This window comes from Pleuronectes platessa, chromosome 23, assembly GCF_947347685.1.
Source record: "Pleuronectes platessa chromosome 23, fPlePla1.1, whole genome shotgun sequence".
NCBI lineage: Eukaryota > Metazoa > Chordata > Actinopteri > Pleuronectiformes > Pleuronectidae > Pleuronectes > Pleuronectes platessa.
Window position 1 is genome coordinate 169244 of NC_070648.1, and position 18743 is coordinate 187986.

The 18743-nt window shown below is 46.1% G+C and overlaps 3 protein-coding genes across 4 annotated transcripts in view; 1 reads left to right on the top strand and 2 right to left on the bottom strand.

Moving 5' to 3' along the window:
* The window catches only part of atp1b2a (ATPase Na+/K+ transporting subunit beta 2a), a 54576-nt gene extending 49386 nt beyond the window's left edge, over positions 1–5190 (top strand). Inside the window, exons 6-8 of the mRNA XM_053415925.1 lie at positions 3214–3273; positions 4397–4492; positions 4678–5190. Of these exons, the coding sequence (XP_053271900.1) occupies positions 3214–3273; positions 4397–4492; positions 4678–4842 (321 nt within the window). The 3' untranslated portion in view covers positions 4843–5190. The remainder of the gene's footprint in view (positions 1–3213; positions 3274–4396; positions 4493–4677) is intronic.
* LOC128430019 (H-2 class II histocompatibility antigen, A-U alpha chain) overlaps positions 1–17115 on the bottom strand; it is a 46333-nt gene extending 29218 nt beyond the window's left edge. Inside the window, exons 1-4 of one of the 2 annotated variants that reach the window (XM_053415929.1) lie at positions 16958–17115; positions 16165–16413; positions 15608–15892; positions 15198–15534 (exon numbers count right to left, since the gene is read on the bottom strand). In XM_053415929.1, the coding sequence (XP_053271904.1) occupies positions 15413–15534; positions 15608–15892; positions 16165–16413; positions 16958–17009 (708 nt within the window). In that variant the 5' untranslated portion in view covers positions 17010–17115 and the 3' untranslated portion in view covers positions 15198–15412. Of the gene's footprint in view, positions 1–15197; positions 15535–15607; positions 15893–16164; positions 16414–16957 lie in introns of those variants that run through there. The other variant, XM_053415930.1, reaches the window with a different exon arrangement.
* Positions 10616–12996, bottom strand: LOC128430017 (H-2 class II histocompatibility antigen, E-S beta chain). The gene is made up of 6 exons (XM_053415926.1): positions 12852–12996; positions 12485–12754; positions 11784–11997; positions 11354–11421; positions 11158–11271; positions 10616–11059 (listed from the first exon to the last, which is right to left on the bottom strand). The coding sequence occupies exons 1-6, from the start codon at positions 12904–12906 to the stop codon at positions 11034–11036; spliced, it is 747 nt and encodes a 248-aa protein (XP_053271901.1). The 5' UTR covers positions 12907–12996; the 3' UTR covers positions 10616–11033.
* Positions 17116–18743: the final 1628 nt, after the last annotated feature.

Below are 18743 nucleotides of genomic sequence, written 5' to 3' on the forward strand. Positions count from 1 at the left end.
ACCTGTCTCCCTCTCTGCTCACCTGTCTCCCTCTCTGCTCACTTGTTTCCCTCTCTGCTCACCTGTCTCCCTCTCTGCTCACCTGTCTCTCTCTCTGCTCACCTGTCTCTCTCTCTGCTCACCTGTCTCTCTCTCTACTCACCTGTCTCTCTCTCTGCTCACCTGTCTCCCTCTCTGCTCACCTGTCCCTCTCTCTGCTCACCTGTCTCTCTCTCTGCTCACCTGTCTCCCTCTCTGCTCACCTGTCCCTCTCTCTGCTCACCTGTCTCTCTCTCTGCTCACCTGTCTCTCTCTCTGCTCACCTGTCTCCCTCTCTGCTCACCTGTCTCCCTCTCTGCTCACTTGTTTCCCTCTCTGCTCACCTGTCTCCCTCTCTGCTCACCTGTCTCTCTCTCTGCTCACCTGTCTCTCTCTCTGCTCACCTGTCTCCCTCTCTGCTCACCTGTCTCCCTCTCTGCTCACTTGTTTCCCTCTCTGCTCACCTGTCTCCCTCTCTGCTCACTTGTTTCCCTCTCTGCTCACCTGTCTCCCTCTCTGCTCACCTGTCTCCCTCTCTGCTCACTTGTTTCCCTCTCTGCTCACCTGTCTCCCTCTCTGCTCACCTGTCTCTCTCTCTGCTCACCTGTCTCTCTCTCTGCTCACCTGTCTCTCTCTCTACTCACCTGTCTCTCTCTCTGCTCACCTGTCTCCCTCTCTGCTCACCTGTCCCTCTCTCTGCTCACCTGTCTCTCTCTCTGCTCACCTGTCTCTCTCTCTGCTCACCTGCCTACCTCTCTGCTCACCTGTCTCTCTCTCATCTCACCTGTCTCTCTTCCTGCTCACCTGTCTCCCTCTCTGCTCACCTGTCTCTCTCTCATCTCACCTGTCTCTCTCTCTGCTCACATGTCTCTCTCTCATCTCACCTGTCTCCCTCTCTGCTCACCTGTCTCTCTCTCATCTCACCTGTCTCCCTCTCTGCTCACCTGTCTCCCTCTCTGCTCACTTGTTTCCCTCTCTGCTCACCTGTCTCCCTCTCTGCTCACCTGTCTCTCTCTCTGCTCACCTGTCTCTCTCTCTGCTCACCTGTCTCCCTCTCTGCTCACCTGTCTCCCTCTCTGCTCACTTGTTTCCCTCTCTGCTCACCTGTCTCCCTCTCTGCTCACCTGTCTCCCTCTCTGCTCACTTGTTTCCCTCTCTGCTCACCTGTCTCCCTCTCTGCTCACCTGTCTCTCTCTCTGCTCACCTGTCTCTCTCTCTACTCACCTGTCTCTCTCTCTGCTCACCTGTCTCCCTCTCTGCTCACCTGTCTCTCTCTCTGCTCACCTGTCTCCCTCTCTGCTCACCTGTCTCCCTCTCTGCTCACCTGTCTCCCTCTCTGCTCACCTGTCTCCCTCTCTGCTCACCTGTCTCCCTCTCTGCTCACCTGTCTCTCTCTCTGCTCACCTGTCTCTCTCTCTACTCACCTGTCTCCCTCTCTGCTCACCTGTCTCTCTCTCTGCTCACCTGTCTCCCTCCCTGCTCACCTGTCTCTCTCTCTGCTGACCTGTCTCTCTCTCCACAGGTGAGGAACAATCCAAAACGTTCTTGTCAGTTTAATCGAACGATGTTGGACGACTGCTCTGGGGTTTCAGATCGTTTCTATGGTTACAGCAGAGGTCAGCCCTGCATCCTCATCAAATTGAATCGGGTACGTCGACCTCTGACCTCTGACCTCTGACCCTAACTGCAGGACACTCAATACCACCTGTCTCACTGCTAGACGTGTGGAGGCGTCTTGATTCTTAGATGCATCACGATGCAGAGACGAAACATTAATCCATTCATGTTTCGTTATGTTCATTGTTTTCATGATGTCATAACACTGCTACTTCAGGACAGAGTCTGAATCTGATTCCTCTTTTGACCTGAACTCACTTTACACTTTAACAATTAACACCATCCCTGATCACAAGTTATCAGGACACGCACAGGACTGACGTGACTTTGTGTTTGTTTGATTCTCTAGAGTTTATTAGAAACATTTTTAAAACCACTGCGCCGCTTTCCCCTCTAACCCGAACACGAGGTGTAACACACAGTCAGGACATCAGGGTTAAAGTGACGGAACGATCCGGAGTCATCATCGATTAATAACTGTTTTAGAATATAGGACTGGATGATGAATATGTGATTATCAGTTTGTGTGTGAAGGGGACGAACACAAACACGAACACACACACGCTGTGTTTTAACTTCATTGTTGCAGAAGAAGCGACTTCCTGTTTGTCCAGGAACATAAATATTAATTCAGCAGGTTTTTATAAAGATCAGTTCAAAGTGTGATGATTACAAAACATCAGAGGAGCAAAGTCACTTGTGGACCAGTGATGTGACGCTCCTTAGTGCAGGGGAGCTGCTGAGGGGGGGCCATGCAGGGCCATGCGGGGCCACCTTGATACAGTAAAGGCTGTAATCAGAGTTTGTTCTTTTAAACCTCAGGTGCAGCACACAAGTCTCAACTGAATGAATGAAATCAGTGGAGAGCACTGACCTCTGTCATAGACTCACTGTTTTATGATTTATGATTTGAAAACTTTGGTGGTAGTTTCTGTGACTCAAAGTCCAACACTTGTCTCTCTGTGAGTTTAATCCATCATCTGCAGATGGACTCACAGTCCACGTCACCTGGAGGACATGTCCACATGAGACTTGTGTTCTTATAACCCACAGCCCCTCCCCTTGGGTATGTGAAGGTACTTGTTACCCTCCTGATGTCTTATCAGGGTGGGACACATCCTGTCTTCATGTCTCTGTGGACGACCCCCGGAGTGAGACCCCAGATGTGAGATCTCAACCATTTGTAAAGAGACACAGGAAGTTAAGGCTCCAAGAGGCCATGAAGGAAAAGTCTCTGAGCAATAACCATAAACATAAAGTTGCTCTTAGATGAACATCTGGTCGATCGTCCACAAACACGTCTGCTCTGCATCATCAACTCCACAAATTACAACATTTACATTACAAAGCACAATTGTAATAACAGTAATAAACGGTTTCAAAATGAAAAGAGAGTTCATATTTGGTTGATTTTATTAACTAATATTAACTGATGAAAGCAGCCATGTGCAGTGATGTAGAAAACTGTGGATGTGAAACATTGAAATGCATCAAGATGCTTCATGAAGCTAGTGAAGGTCCTCTGACCTGTCTGTCTGTACCTGTCTGACCTGTCTGTCTGCACGTCTGTCTCTCCAGGTTATCAACATGTTGCCGGGAAAGGACGGACAGTCTCCTTATGTCACCTGTGGAGCCAAGGTCTGTACCTGTCTGTCTGTACCTGTCTGTCTGTACCTGTCTGTGTGTACCTGTCTGTCTGTACCTGTCTGACCTGTCTGTCTGTACCTGTCTGTGTGTACCTGTCTGTATCTGTCTGACCTGTCTGTCTGCACGTCTGTCTGTATCTGTCTGACCTGTCTGTCTGTACCTGTCTCTCTGTACCTGTCTGTCTGTACCTCACTGTCTGAACGTGTCTGTCTGTATCTGTCTGTCTGTACCTGTCTGTCTGTACCTCACTGTCTGTACGTGTCTGTCTGTATCTGTCTGTCTGTACCTGTTTGTCTGTACCTGTCTGTCTGTACCTCACTGTCTGTACGTGTCTGTCTGTATCTGTCTGTCTGTACCTGTTTGTCTGTACCTGTCTGTCTGTACCTCACTGTCTGTACCTGTCTGTCTGTATCTGTCTGAACCTGTCTGTCTCTCTTCAGTCGTACAGAGTGGAGAAGGATGAGTGGGTAAGAAGCGTAGAACCATAGAACCATAGAACCATAGAACAGTAGAACAGTAGAACAGTAGAACCTTGAAGCTTCATAGATCCTCAACCTTCTCTCTGGTCCCCATCAGGTCCACATTTCATATTTCAGTCTTCACTTCTATACGTCTCTGCTCAGTGTGAACTTTGTTCTTCTGTATTTTATAAGACGTGTTCTGTGAGACGGGCTGTTGCCATGACACCATTAATAAAGAAAATTCCAGATTTCCAGTTGATTTGAATGTTTAAATATCAGGATTATTTCATGATAACCAGTCTGGTGAAGCTTGAATATGAAGTTACACAGCTGCTCCACAGTTTAACAGATTTGACCTTCACATCATATCTGTTATGATTTGATGATGAAACCACGCCCTGACACCTGGTAACCACGGTAACGTCTGTCCGGCCAATGAAACACCTGCATTCACTGTCCCCTCTGTGTGGAGGGAGCTTACATCAATCAGTGTGTGTGTGTGTGTGTGTGTGTGTGTGTGTGTGTGTGTGTGTGTGTGTGTGTGTGTGTGTGTGTGTGTGTGTGTGTGTGTGTGTGTGTGTGTGTGTGTGTGTGTGTGTGTGTGTGTGTGTGTGTGTGTGTGTCTGTGTGTGTCTGTGTGTGTGTGTTTTCAGAGGGAGGACAGTGATAAGATTGGACAGCTGGTGTATTATCCTCCTAATGGAACATTCAATCTCATGTACTACCCGTACTACGGCAAGAAAGCTCAGGTAACACACACACTCCATTTATATATATGAACTATCTGTACATCTGTATTTATGAATATAGATATTTCCATGCGACACATTAGTTATAGATCTATATACAGTAGATCTATAACCCGTCGGTATGGTTGATGTGGTGAAGTCGAGCGTCTCATCACTTTGGTCCTGACGTGTGTTTGATGCCTCAGGTGAACTACACTCAGCCGCTGGTGGCCGTGAAGTTCCTGAACGCCTCTCTGAACACAGACATCAGCGTGGAGTGTAAAATCAACTCCAACACTCTGTCCCCCGGCAGCGAGAGGGACAAGTTCGCTGGACGGGTTTCCTTCAAGCTGCGGATCAATGACAAATAGACACGAGGCAGTGAACGCCTCGTCCAGATGTGTCCTGTTGAAACCCTGTGATGCATTCACTGACTCACATGATCCCAGATGTGTCCTGTTGAAACCCTGTGATGCATTCACTGACTCACAAGATCCCAGATGTGTCCTGTTAAAACCCCGTGATGCATTCACTGACTCACATGATCCCAGATGTGTCCTGTTGAAACCCCGTGATGCATTCACTGACTCACATGATCCCAGATGTGTCCTGTTGAAACCCCGTGATGCATTCACTGACTCACATGATCCCAGATGTGTCCTGTTGAAACCCTGTGATGCATTCACTGACTCACATGATCCCAGATGTGTCCTGTTGAAACCCCGTGATGCATTCACTGACTCACATGATCCCAGATGTGTCCTGTTGAAACCCCGTGATGCATTCACTGACTCACATGATCCCAGATGTGTCCTGTTGAAACCCCGTGATGCATTCACTGACTCACATGATCCCAGATGTGTCCTGTTGAAACCCCGTGATGCATTCACTGACTCACATGATCCCAGATGTGTCCTGTTGAAACCCCGTGATGCATTCACTGACTCACAAGATCCCAGATGTGTCCTGTTGATACCCCGTGATGCATTCACTGACTCACATGATCCCAGATGTGTCCTGTTGAAACCCCGTGATGCATTCACTGACTCACAAGATCCCAGATGTGTCCTGTTAAAGCCCCGTGATGCATTCACTGACTCACATGATCCCAGATGTGTCCTGTTAAAGCCCCGTGATGCATTCACTGACTCACATGATCCCAGATGTGTCCTGTTGAAACCCCGTGATGCATTCACTGACTCACAAGATCCCAGATGTGTCCTGTTGAAACCCTGTGATGCATTCACTTACTCACAAGATCCCAGATGTGTCCTGTTGAAACCCTTCGATGCATTCACTGACTCACATGATCCCAGATGTGTCCTGTTAAAGCCCCGTGATGCATTCACTGACTCACATGATCCCAGATGTGTCCTGTTGAAACCCCGTGATGCATTCACTGACTCACAAGATCCCAGATGTGTCCTGTTAAAGCCCCGTGATGCATTCACTGACTCACATGATCCCAGATGTGTCCTGTTAAAGCCCCGTGATGCATTCACTGACTCACATGATCCCAGATGTGTCCTGTTGAAACCCCGTGATGCATTCACTGACTCACAAGATCCCAGATGTGTCCTGTTGAAACCCCGTGATGCATTCACTGACTCACATGATCCCAGATGTGTCCTGTTGAAACCCCGTGATGCATTCACTGACTCACAAGATCCCAGATGTGTCCTGTTGATACCCCGTGATGCATTCACTGACTCACATGATCCCAGATGTGTCCTGTTGAAACCCCGTGATGCATTCACTGACTCACAAGATCCCAGATGTGTCCTGTTAAAGCCCCGTGATGCATTCACTGACTCACATGATCCCAGATGTGTCCTGTTAAAGCCCCGTGATGCATTCACTGACTCACATGATCCCAGATGTGTCCTGTTGAAACCCCGTGATGCATTCACTGACTCACAATATCCCAGATGTGTCCTGTTGAAACCCCGTGATGCATTCACTGACTCACATGATCCCAGATGTGTCCTGTTGAAACCCCGTGATGCATTCACTGACTCACAAGATCCCAGATGTGTCCTGTTGATACCCCGTGATGCATTCACTGACTCACATGATCCCAGATGTGTCCTGTTGAAACCCCGTGATGCATTCACTGACTCACAAGATCCCAGATGTGTCCTGTTAAAGCCCCGTGATGCATTCACTGACTCACATGATCCCAGATGTGTCCTGTTAAAGCCCCGTGATGCATTCACTGACTCACATGATCCCAGATGTGTCCTGTTGAAACCCCGTGATGCATTCACTGACTCACAAGATCCCAGATGTGTCCTGTTGAAACCCTGTGATGCATTCACTTACTCACAAGATCCCAGATGTGTCCTGTTGAAACCCTTCGATGCATTCACTGACTCACATGATCCCAGATGTGTCCTGTTGAAACCCCGTGATGCATTCACTGACTCACATGATCCCAGATGTGTCCTGTTGAAACCCCGTGATGCATTCACTGACTCACATGATCCCAGATGTGTCCTGTTGAAACCCCGTGATGCATTCACTGACTCACATGATCCCAGATGTGTCCTGTTAAAACCCTGTGATGCATTCACTGACTCACATGATCCCAGATGTGTCCTGTTGAAACCCCGTGATGCATTCACTGACTCACATGATCCCAGATGTGTCCTGTTGAAACCCCGTGATGCATTCACTGACTCACATGATCCCAGATGTGTCCTGTTGAAACCCCGTGATGCATTCACTGACTCACATGATCCCAGATGTGTCCTGTTAAAACCCCGTGATACATTCACTGACTCACATGATCCCAGATGTGTCCTGTTGAAACGCCGTGATGCATTCACTGACTCACAATATCCCAGATGTGTCCTGTTGAAACCCCGTGATGCATTCACTGACTCACATGATCCCAGATGTGTCCTGTTGAAACCCCGTGATGCATTCACTGACTCACAAGATCCCAGATGTGTCCTGTTGAAACCCCGTGATGCATTCATTGACTCACATGATCCCAGATGTGTCCTGTTGAAACCCCGTGATGCATTCACTGACTCACAAGATCCCAGATGTGTCCTGTTAAAGCCCCGTGATGCATTCACTGACTCACATGATCCCAGATGTGTCCTGTTAAAGCCCCGTGATGCATTCACTGACTCACATGATCCCAGATGTGTCCTGTTGAAACCCCGTGATTGCATTCACTGACTCACAAGATCCCAGATGTGTCCTGTTGAAACCCCGTGATGCATTCACTGACTCACATGATCCCAGATGTGCCCTGTTGAAACCCCGTGATGCATTCACTGACTCACATGATCCCAGATGTGTCCTGTTGAAACCCCGTGATTGCATTCACTGACTCACAAGATCCCAGATGTGTCCTGTTGAAACCCCGTGATGCATTCACTGACTCACATGATCCCAGATGTGTCCTGTTGAAACCCCGTGATGCATTCACTGACTCACAAGATCCCAGATGTGTCCTGTTGAAGCCCCGTGATGCATTCACTGACTCACATGATCCCAGATGTGCCCTGTTGAAACCCTGTGATGCATTCACTGACTCACATGATCCCAGATGTGTCCTGTTGAAACCCTGTGATGCATTCACTGACTCACATGATCCCAGATGTGTCCTGTTGAAACCCTGTGATGCATTCACTGACTCACATGATCCCAGATGTGCCCTGTTGAAACCCTGTGATGCATTCTCTGACTCACATGATCCCAGATGTGTCCTGTTGAAACCCTGTGATGCATTCACTGACTCACATGATCCCAGATGTGTCCTGTTGAAACCCTGTGATGCATTCACTGACTCACAAGATCCCAGATGTGTCCTGTTAAAGCCCCGTGATGCATTCACTGACTCACATGATCCCAGATGTGTCCTGTTGAAACCCCGTGATGCATTCACTGACTCACAAAATCCCAGATGTGTCCTGTTAAAGCCCCGTGATGCATTCACTGACTCACATGACCCCAGATGTGTCCTGTTAAAGCCCCGTGATGCATTCACTGACTCACATGATCCCAGATGTGTCCTGTTGAAACCCCGTGATGCATTCACTGACTCACATGATCCCAGATGTGTCCTGTTGAAACCCCGTGATGCATTCACTGACTCACAAGATCCCAGATGTGTCCTGTTAAAACCCTGTGATGCATTCACTGACTCACATGATCCCAGATGTGTCCTGTTGAAACCCTGTGATGCATTCACTGACTCACATGATCCCAGATGTGTCCTGTTGAAACCCTGTGATGCATTCACTGACTCACATGATCCTACTAGATGTGCCCTGTTAAAACCCTGTGATGCATTCACTGACTCACATGATCCCGTGTAAACACACATTTCGTGTTTTGTAATTTTCTGTGATGTGATCCTCCATATGACTTTAACCACACCCTGAAACCGACCAATCAGCACACACGCTCTGATGTCACTGACTGAGGACTGAACAACAGACGATCAATAATCATATCAATCTGCACGAGTCACAAACCAAACTCTTGATCAACCTTCAGTTCATTTATTCATCTTTATTTATTTATTCATCACTTGTTTGTTTATGGAACTTTTTCACAATTTAAAATGATTTTGTAAACATCGGGTATGATCGACTCTGATTGGCTGTTCAGGAACAGGAGGTAAACCAGAGTCCAGTTCAGGGTCTGTTCTACGAAGCGGGTTCAACAGATCCTGGATCTGGTTCAGTTATCCAGCTGAACTCAGGCTGTGGTCACATGACGCTGGTTATCAGGTTTATCTTATATTAAAACTGTTCTATCATTAATAACAAGAGCAGATCTGAATATTATCTCATCTGTTTCCATCACATGTCGTTTACATGAGTTCGCATTGTGAGTCTGACACTTTGAGTCTTTCAGGTGAACCCCTGGTGGCTTCAGGCTGAACTGCAGGAAATCAAACACTGTGAAGAAGCAAGTCGACTGATCTTCATATCTTTACAACACAACACTGATTTCATTTCTACTGTATATCGATATCAGTAAACACATGAACATAAAGATTCAAAACAAGTCAGATACTAAATGAACACAAGTAGAAAACCAGTAGAAACCAAAGTTAAGACTTTGTTATTTAGGTTTAAAATGTAAAATGTAGATTGAGCTTCTGTTCATCAGACCCAGTGAACAGGAAACAAGTGAAGCAGCTGCAGTCTGTGGGACTGGGAGCACTTTACTGGTCAGGCTGGTTCTGTTGGGCTCCAGCAGCTGACAGAGGTTCATCCTCAGGAGAATCTAGATCTTTCAGAAGCTCCTCAGAGGATCTCCGAGGATCTGGTGGGTCTCTGAAGACCCTGGTTAGCTGTGAGGTGACCTGATAAGAGATGATCCAGCTCTGTGGGACTAAAGCTCCTAATTGAACCTGAAGAAGTGCGGCGGTGTGGCCTAGGTGGTAGAGTGGTGGTTTTACAACAAGAAGGTTGCCAGTTCAAATCCCACTCTTCCCCATCTTCATGCCGAAGTGTCCTTGGCAAGATACTGAGCCCCTAAATGGCCCCTCATAAATGTTGAGTGTAATAATTGTAAGTCGCTTTGGACAAAAGCTTCAGCTAAATGACATGTAATGAAATGAAGAACCCTGACAACCACAAACCTGCTTCTGGTTAAGGCTCCTGGAACACTTTGAAATGTGAACAGCCAATCAGATGGTCCTGCTGTATGATGTCATATGTTGTAACTTGTTTTTGATGGATGGATTATCCTGCCTGGAACTGTCCTTGTGTTCAGTCAAATTAAAAAACTAAGAACTTGAAAAGAAAAAACGTTTCTTTGATTAATGGAAGAAAAAGAAATACGACAAAACCAGACGACACAGAATCAAGAGGTTGAACCATGAGGTCGTATGACTCCACCCACCAGGAAAGATTCTGTGCATATGCTTCTATACACTTTATAAAGGTCACTGACCTTTGGACACAAACTTCTATTCAGATCAGAGTTAAGATTTAAAATGAATCCAACACAAAAACAAGTGAAAAGTCCACAACAACAGAAACACACATCCAGAGCAGTTACACACAAAGAATGTAACCCCTCAAAGTTAAAGACACAAAGTTAAGCTAACGTCCAGTCATAACAAAGATCTTTGCTAAGTGACGAGTTATAAAAACAATGAAGAGTAAAGACTTCGTGTTTCTTAATTTCAAACTTTATTGTGATTAGGAAACAGTAAGAATATAGAAACCTGAGATCTGGATCAAAGAGGATTTAAAACAGTTTGACAACAGGAAGATGGAAAAATATAGATTTCACACCGTGAAGCTACAAATCAGGTGTTTGTGATCCAGCTGATACACCAGAGTCTGGATCAGACCAGATCCTGGACTGTCAGAGGAAGCACCCCAGTCCTAATGGAGAACAGGACTGGGTCGGGATCAGACCAGCACAGACCATCAGATAAACTGGTGTTCAGCCAGTCCAGCAGGTGGCAGCACTGAGTCGGCTGAGCTGAAAACAGAAAGCAGGTTGAAGCAGCGAATTTTTCTTCCATCAGGAAACAGCAACAGGTCCAGGACCAGGACCAGGACCAGGACCAGGACCAGGCTCAGTTACTGGGAACCAGGATTCGCCCTGGTTTAAAGAGAAGAGACAAGAACAGAATCAAAACAAATTCACTCCATTAAAACTGGTCTGAACTGGATTTGGTGAAGTGGGTTTCTGGCTCTGACCTCGGGCCTTCCTCTTGTAGTAGATGAATCCAGCCAGAGATAAGGTCAGACCCAGGATCAGTCCTGAGGTTCCGATGGCGATCTTGTTTCTTTCTGACTCAGGCATGGATGGATCTGAGGACAGACAGGTAGAAAGACAGGTGAGCAGACAGACAGGTGAGCAGACAGACAGGTGAGCAGACAGACAGGTATTTACCCCAGTCAGTGATCTTAGGTTTACTCAGGCTGGCGTGTTCCACCACACAGGAAATCTTCTCTCCAGACCTGATTCAACACAAGCAAACCATCAGTTTCTGTTGCTCTAACCCCAACTGGACCCAACTGGACCCAACTGGACTCAACTGGACCCGACTGGACCCGATTGGACCCAACTGGACTCAACTGGACTCAACTGGACCCGACTGGACCCGACTGGACCCAACTGGACTCAACTGGATTCAACTGGACCCAACTGGACCCAACTGGACTCAACTGGATCCGGAGCCTGGACCCAACTGGACCCAACTGGACCCGACTGGACCCAACTGGACCCAACTGGACCCATTTGAGCTCAACTGGACCCAACTGGACTCAACTGGACCTAACTGAACTCAACTGGACTGAACTGGACCTGAGCCTGGACTCACCTGGGCGTGTACTCCAGGTGGGAGTGGATCTGGTAGAACCAATCCCCGTCTGCCAGCTCATCAGTGGAAGTGACATCATGGGTGACTTCCTGTCCGTCTCTCTGCCAGCTCACTCTGATCAGTTTGGGGTAGAAGTTGTAGACGCTGCAGACCAGCATGGTGGGATGTTTGCCAGCAGGTGGCGCCACAGAGTGAAGTCTGACGGTGGGTTGGACTGGAAGACAGATGTTGGTCAGGTCAGGTGTGAACTGGTTCTGAGAGTCAGTGGTTTGATTATTCAACTGAAAACATCAAGAATTTATTCATCTTTTATTTTATTTCATGAAGAACAAAGAGAAGCTTCAGCCAGTGGCTGTAGTTACAGTGTGTGACCAGCAGGTGGTGACACAGAGCTGAGTCTACCTCCTTCAATATTTATTGTTTGTCTCCAGGTGATTAAATATTAAATCATATTCATGGTCTTTGTTTCCAGATTATTGAATCGAAACCGTTGTCTCATTTCAAACTTTAAAACAATTTTATCTCGTCAGTTTTTTTTATGAATCTGAGCTGGAACATGAAGAGCACACACACTCACTGACAAACACACACAGACACACAGACAAACACACACAAACACACAGACATACGCACACACTCACTGACACACAGAAAAACACACACTCACTGACACACACACAGACACACAGACACACACTCACCTGACTTCGTCAGAGCACTTTCTGTGAAGGCTCCAACGTTGGGTAAGCAGTAAGCCGCCTTCGAAGCTCTCCTCTGGATCACCTCTGGACCATTGTTCCATTTCTCAGCGTTGAACTCTCCAATCGCAGTGTATCCAACAAACTTCCCCACGCTGCTCCTGAACGTGAGGATCTCCAGTTTGTTGTAATAGTGAGAGTAGATGTACTCAATGTCGTTCAGCTCAGTGGAGTTAAACTCACAACTAGTTACCACATAATGCAGAAATCCATCTGAAGAACAGACAACACAAAAGAGTCAGAGAATGATCAGTGAATTGATCAGTGAATTGATCAGTGAACTGATCAGTGATCAGTATTTTGATCTCACCTTCTGCGCAGACAGTGATGAAGAAGAGGGAGAATCTGAGGAAGAATGAAGCCATGTTCCTCTGCTCACTGACAAACACTGACTCAGTGTGACTGAGAGCTGCTCTTAAAACCAGAGGAAATGATCACATGACCTGAAGCGTCACCTGTTACCAGGAAGACAAGTGTGGAGGAAGTCAGCTCAGAGAGTCTGGAGGAGAAAAGGTTCAGGACCAAGTGATCTCAGGTTCTGAAGCTGATCAGGTTGAAAGTTCAGCATCTGGAGGTGGACTCTTATTCTCCTCCTGGTCCACGTGAACCAGGTTCATGTGTTTGATCCTTATGATCTGTTTGTGCTGCAGGAGTCGGGGGTGCCCCCCCCCGCTCTTCATTCCACCAGCACCACAGTTCACTAATCTACGGCTGTTTGTTGTTTAGTTTACACAACATCTACAAACACACACACACACACACACACACACACACTTATTCATCAGAACGGTTCAAAGTCTCTACTTCCTGTGATTGTTCCAAAAGTCCAAACCATCCCGAACAGAACCAGGTTCAGTTTGATCCAGACCCAGAACTCCTCTTCTGGTCTGAGGAACCGTTCACACCTGGTGTTCAGGTTCAGACTCTGAAGCTCTGAGACAAACCAGGTGTGAACGAGTCCTGAAGTTAATAAACCATAATGAAACAGTTAGTGTATCCTCCATTAAACAAGTCAAGGATTTCATCTCTTGATATTTATCTTCTGATCACATCAGCACCTTTGAAATCAAAAGAAATAAAAGTTCACGTCCTGATGGATCCTGTAAATATCTGTTGGTGGTTTTGATTTTTACTTTCATATCGTTGAGCTCACAGTTAAGACGACTGAACAAGATTCAACTCCTCATTTCAAACTCACACTTCCTTTAGTTTTTGTTTCTCCAGTAACGACCTTGTTCATTTATCGAGGTCACGACCTCGGCTTGGTCCTTGTGACCTCATGATGTTTTCATATGATTCACTTTATTAACACATCCAGCAGTGAGAGGGGTGGGAGGAGCCTCACCAAACCTTCTGAGTGTCGGTGTAGGACAGATGATCTGGAGTCTGATCTTCTCCACAGAGAACAATCCTCTCTTTGTTCTGGTGGTATAGAGGGGTGTGTCCGATGACATGGACTTCAGAAGGAACCCCCCCCCCATCACCCTGAGAGATGCCCCAGTCGTCACTGGAGTCCTTCTGCTTCCTGGGCACCATCATCTCCCAGGACCTCAAGTGGGAGCTGAACATCAGCTCCATCACCAGAAGAGGTCGACATAGGATGTTCCTCCTGCGGCAGCTGAAGAAGTTCAACCTGCCAAAGTCAATGATGGTGCACTTCTACACCTGCATCATGGAGTCCATCCTCACCTCCTCCATCACCATCTGGTTCGCTGCTGCCACCGCTGACGACAGAAGGAGGCTGCAGCGGATCATCCGTTCTGCTGAGAAGGTGATCGGCTGCAATCTGCCATCTCTACAGGACCTGTTGCCTCTAGGACCCTGAGGCAGGCAAGATGGTGGCTGATCCCCCCCCCCACCCCCCCCCCCCCCCCCCCCCCCACCCGGGTCACAAACTCTTTGAGGTTCTTCCCTCGGGCAGGAGGCTGCGGTCCATCAGGACCAGAACCTCCCGCCACAAGACCAGCTTCTTCCCGTCTGCAACTGGCCTTATCAACAAGGCCCGGGACCCCCCCCCACCTGACTCAGACTCTTATCCCCCCCCACACCTCAAGTCTGTGTTACATTAACACACACAACAGTAAATGACATATTGTACATCCACATTCTCTCCTGTTTTGCATTTTACTTTTTATATCTTGTATTGTTTTGTTTTATATATAGATATTTCTTTCTTATGTGAAGTACTTATTGTGTTTTTATGTTTTTATGTTTTATGTCAATGTATGCACTTTTTTACCAAAGAAAATTCCAGGTAGGTGTAAACCTACTTGGAAATAAATCCTTTCTGATTCTGATCTGACATCATCTGTGGAGCGCTTGGTGAACAAACTGGAACTGTCTGTTCGGCTCATTATCATTATCGTGGGGGGGGGGGGGGGGGGGGGGGGGGTTCATCCCTGGTGTGATTCAATGATTCAAACCTTTCAGTCCAATCATATTATAAATATATTATATCAGTTTGTTCTTCTGTTCCTCACCTCCCTCTGTTTTCTACTCACCTTCTTTCAACCCTGATGACATCACAACGTCTCGAAACACAAAACTGACCCACAACTTTATCACATGACGTCTGTTGTTGTGCACGAATGTAAATGTTGTTGATTTTATAACAGAAGTCGACATCAGGAGGAAGTGGAACAAACGATGAGTCAGGTTTAAATTTATTGTTGTTTATTCTTCTTCAGTTTTTAACTTCATTTATAAATGAGCAGAAAGATTTGATCAAGTTATTGATTCAAAACACACACAGATGATATTTATGATCTTTATGTTACAAAGTGTCCAAGCTGCAAAAACAGGAGCAAAAAAAAACAAGACAAAGCTTCAGGTGAGAAACAGCAGGAAGATGACATCATCCTCCTCAGCCAATCAGCTGCACTCGTTCCCTTTGATGAGGAAGAAGGTTCCAGCAGCGACACCGAGCAGCCCGACGCTCAGACCCACTCCACAGAACACAGACGGGCCCACACCGGGCTGAGGCACGTCCACATCTGGAGACACAACACAGATGTTCTCTCATTGGTCAGTTGACTCTTTCAATCTTCTTTAAGAAACTCTTCTTACCCCAGATTTTGGTCAGTGGCTGGTCCAGAGCCGGGTGTGACACTGTGCAGCTGTAGACGTCTCCCTGCTGAGCGGTGAACTCCAGTCTGGCCGTCTGTCTGAAGGAACGATCTTGGTTGGGATAGGGAACATCGAGACTGGTTCCTTCAGTCACGTTCTCCTCGTTCTTGGTCCAGTAGACGTGAACGGGAGGAGGGTAGAAACCAGTCACATGACAGATCAAGGTGTTTTTCCCTCCGAGCTCCACCTCGTCTCTGACGTAGATCATCGGACTGGAGGGACGATCTGTGAAGGAACACCACGTTAGGAATAATCTTCTCTCCACTTCAAGTTGGTCTCATACAGAAGTTTAGAATCAGTTCATGAAGCAGAATGATCTGAAACTATCGATCCAGAAATAAAACAAACACGTGACTATTTTAAACCAGTGGCTGGTAACTGGTGACCAGCACCAGTAACAACATCTACTTAACACACACAGCTCACAATGGATTGTATTGATTTGTAAACATGGATTATTTTTTGTTGTATTGAAAGAAGGATTTGTTTATTTTTACCATTTTCCAGCTTGAAGTCCTTCAAAGCCTGACGAAGGTTTCCCAAGCTGGTTTTGCAGGCTTGTAGATTGGCCACAGCTTGTTGATAAGTGCCTTCCTGGAAGCTCATGTGATCAATGAAACTGGGCTGAGGCTCGACTCCTCTGTTATTGATGAAGTCAGCGAACCACATCTCTTCACCATCCAGGTTATATGCCATCTCACCATCAGAGTCTGAACATCCAACAACAGCAAGGTCCTCGTGTAGACCTGAAGACACAAGAGCTGGTTAACTGACTGAGTGGTTAGTTAACTGACTGAGTGGTGAGTTAACTCTGAGTGGTTAGTTAACTGACTGAGTGGTTAGTTAACTGACTGAGTGGTTAGTTAACTCTGAGTGGTGAGTTAACTGACTGTAGTTAGTTGATCATTTTAAATCCTCCTCCTCTCCTACATTAATAATATGTCAGCATCAAACCTTAAACAGCTGTTAGTACCTTATCACCACTAGAGCCCTGAGCTCCCAGATTTCAGGCTGTTGTCCCTAAAGTCTCTAAAGCAGAAGAGCCAGAGCTTCAGCTTCAAGCTCCTCTGCTGAGGAATCATCTCAGTTCAGGTTCTGGAGACAGACGCCCTCTGTACGTTGAGGATTCAAACCTTTGTGATAAAGTTATATTTAGATCTGATCTGAGTTCTGCTGCTACAGGTCTAGAAGGTCTGAATCACATTTCTGTCAGTTTTACTCTTGTTGAGGATTAAGATCAGAGGAGGTCAGAATATTAATTATATTATATTATACTGTAGTGTGTCTTACCTTCAGCAGAGACACTGAGGACAAAGCAGAGGACAAGGACGTTCATCTTCATCTTCTTCAGCGGCTCACTGACACTCACAGACACACACTCACACTGACACTCACACTGACACTCACACTGACAGACACACAGCTGAGCTCTAACTCAGTGCAGCCAATCACAGCGCAGAGAGGACATGATGTCATCAGTGTCCAGGTAGACTGAGGCAGCCGCTACACTGAACTCTTTAAACAAACTTTATTCTTCTACATGGAACTTAAATCTTTTCACAATAAATGTTCTGTTAAAATCTGAACCTTTCATCACTTCCTCCACAGCTCAGAGTAACTGAGTACATTTACTCAAGTACTATACTCTATACAATACTATAGCTACACTTGACAAGTGCTCTTTTACTTGATTTTGAACACATAAAACATCAATTATAAAAATAAAATGTCACTTTGGCTTGTGAAGAGTGTTTGCACAGAGTGCAGAGTATTGTAGTACTTCAAATACTGTGGTACTTTAGAGTTTTGCAGTAATCTGGGGTACAAGGAAGAAGATGGTTGGATAATTGATCGTCATGTGTTCATGCAGCTCCTGTGACATCATCACTTCTCCAAGAGTTCTTAAAGGGGGGGGGGGGGGGCACTCTCCTAATCCTCACACACAAACGCTTGTATTTCTATCTTAGTGAGGACTCTCATTGTCATAATGCAATCCGTAGCCACTTCCACAACTCCGACCGAAACTTAATTCTAACCCTAAAACCAAATGTCCACCTTCAAACAGTCCTCTGAAGACGTGAGGACCAGACAAAATGTCCTCCCTCTAAGTCTTTGCTTATCAAGACTTGAAATGCGATATTTAAATACAAAACCATTTACCATTTAATTAACAGGGTGCTCACAAAGATACACTCCTGATCAAAATCTTAAGACCAGTTAAAAAATTGCATGAATTTGCATTTTGCACTGTTGGATCTTAGGAAGGTTCTAAGTAGAGATTCAAAATGCAAAAAGAAGAAATGGGAACAAGAGACCAAAAGTTGTGAGCAGGCAATTTATTGAAAACAACAATTTAACTGAAGTAGGCTGCTCATCAGCTGATCAAAAGTTTAAGACCACAGCCTTTAAAAGCCAAAATCTGTGCAATAATGTGGATTCCATGTCATTTCCTGTCAAGTAATCACACTGTGAAGATCTCTTGATGGCAAAGGCAAAAAAGGTCACCATCTTTGAACGTGGTAGGATTGTTGAACTGCAGAAACAAGGCCTCTCACAACGTGCCATCGCTGCTGAGGCTGGACGCAGTAAGACAGTCATTTAGCATTTCTTAAAAGATCCTCAGGGTTATGGAACAAAAAAATCAAGTGGTAGACCCAAAAAATCTCACTGGATCTGAGCCGGAGGATCTGAATGGCTGTCCGTCAAGACACGGGACGATCCTCGTCCCAGATTAAGACCATTACTGGTGCTGACTGCAGCCCAGTAACCATCAGACGGCATCTGAGAAGGAAGGGCTTCAAAAACAAGAAACCTCTTCAAAGGCCACGTCTCCTTCAAACCCACAAAACTGCCCGTTTAGACTTTGCAAGGGAGCAGCAAACATGGGACATTCAAAGGTGGAAGAAAGGTTTATTCTCTGAAGAGAACAAATGTAACCTTGATGGTCCTGATGGCATTTTTGAAGTGATCAACAATAATGGTGGAGCTACTCATTACTGAGTCAGTTTTTGACACTTTAATTTCTGTTTTAGGAGTTTTTTGTTTTTTTTGAGCTGTGGTCTTAAACTTTTGATCA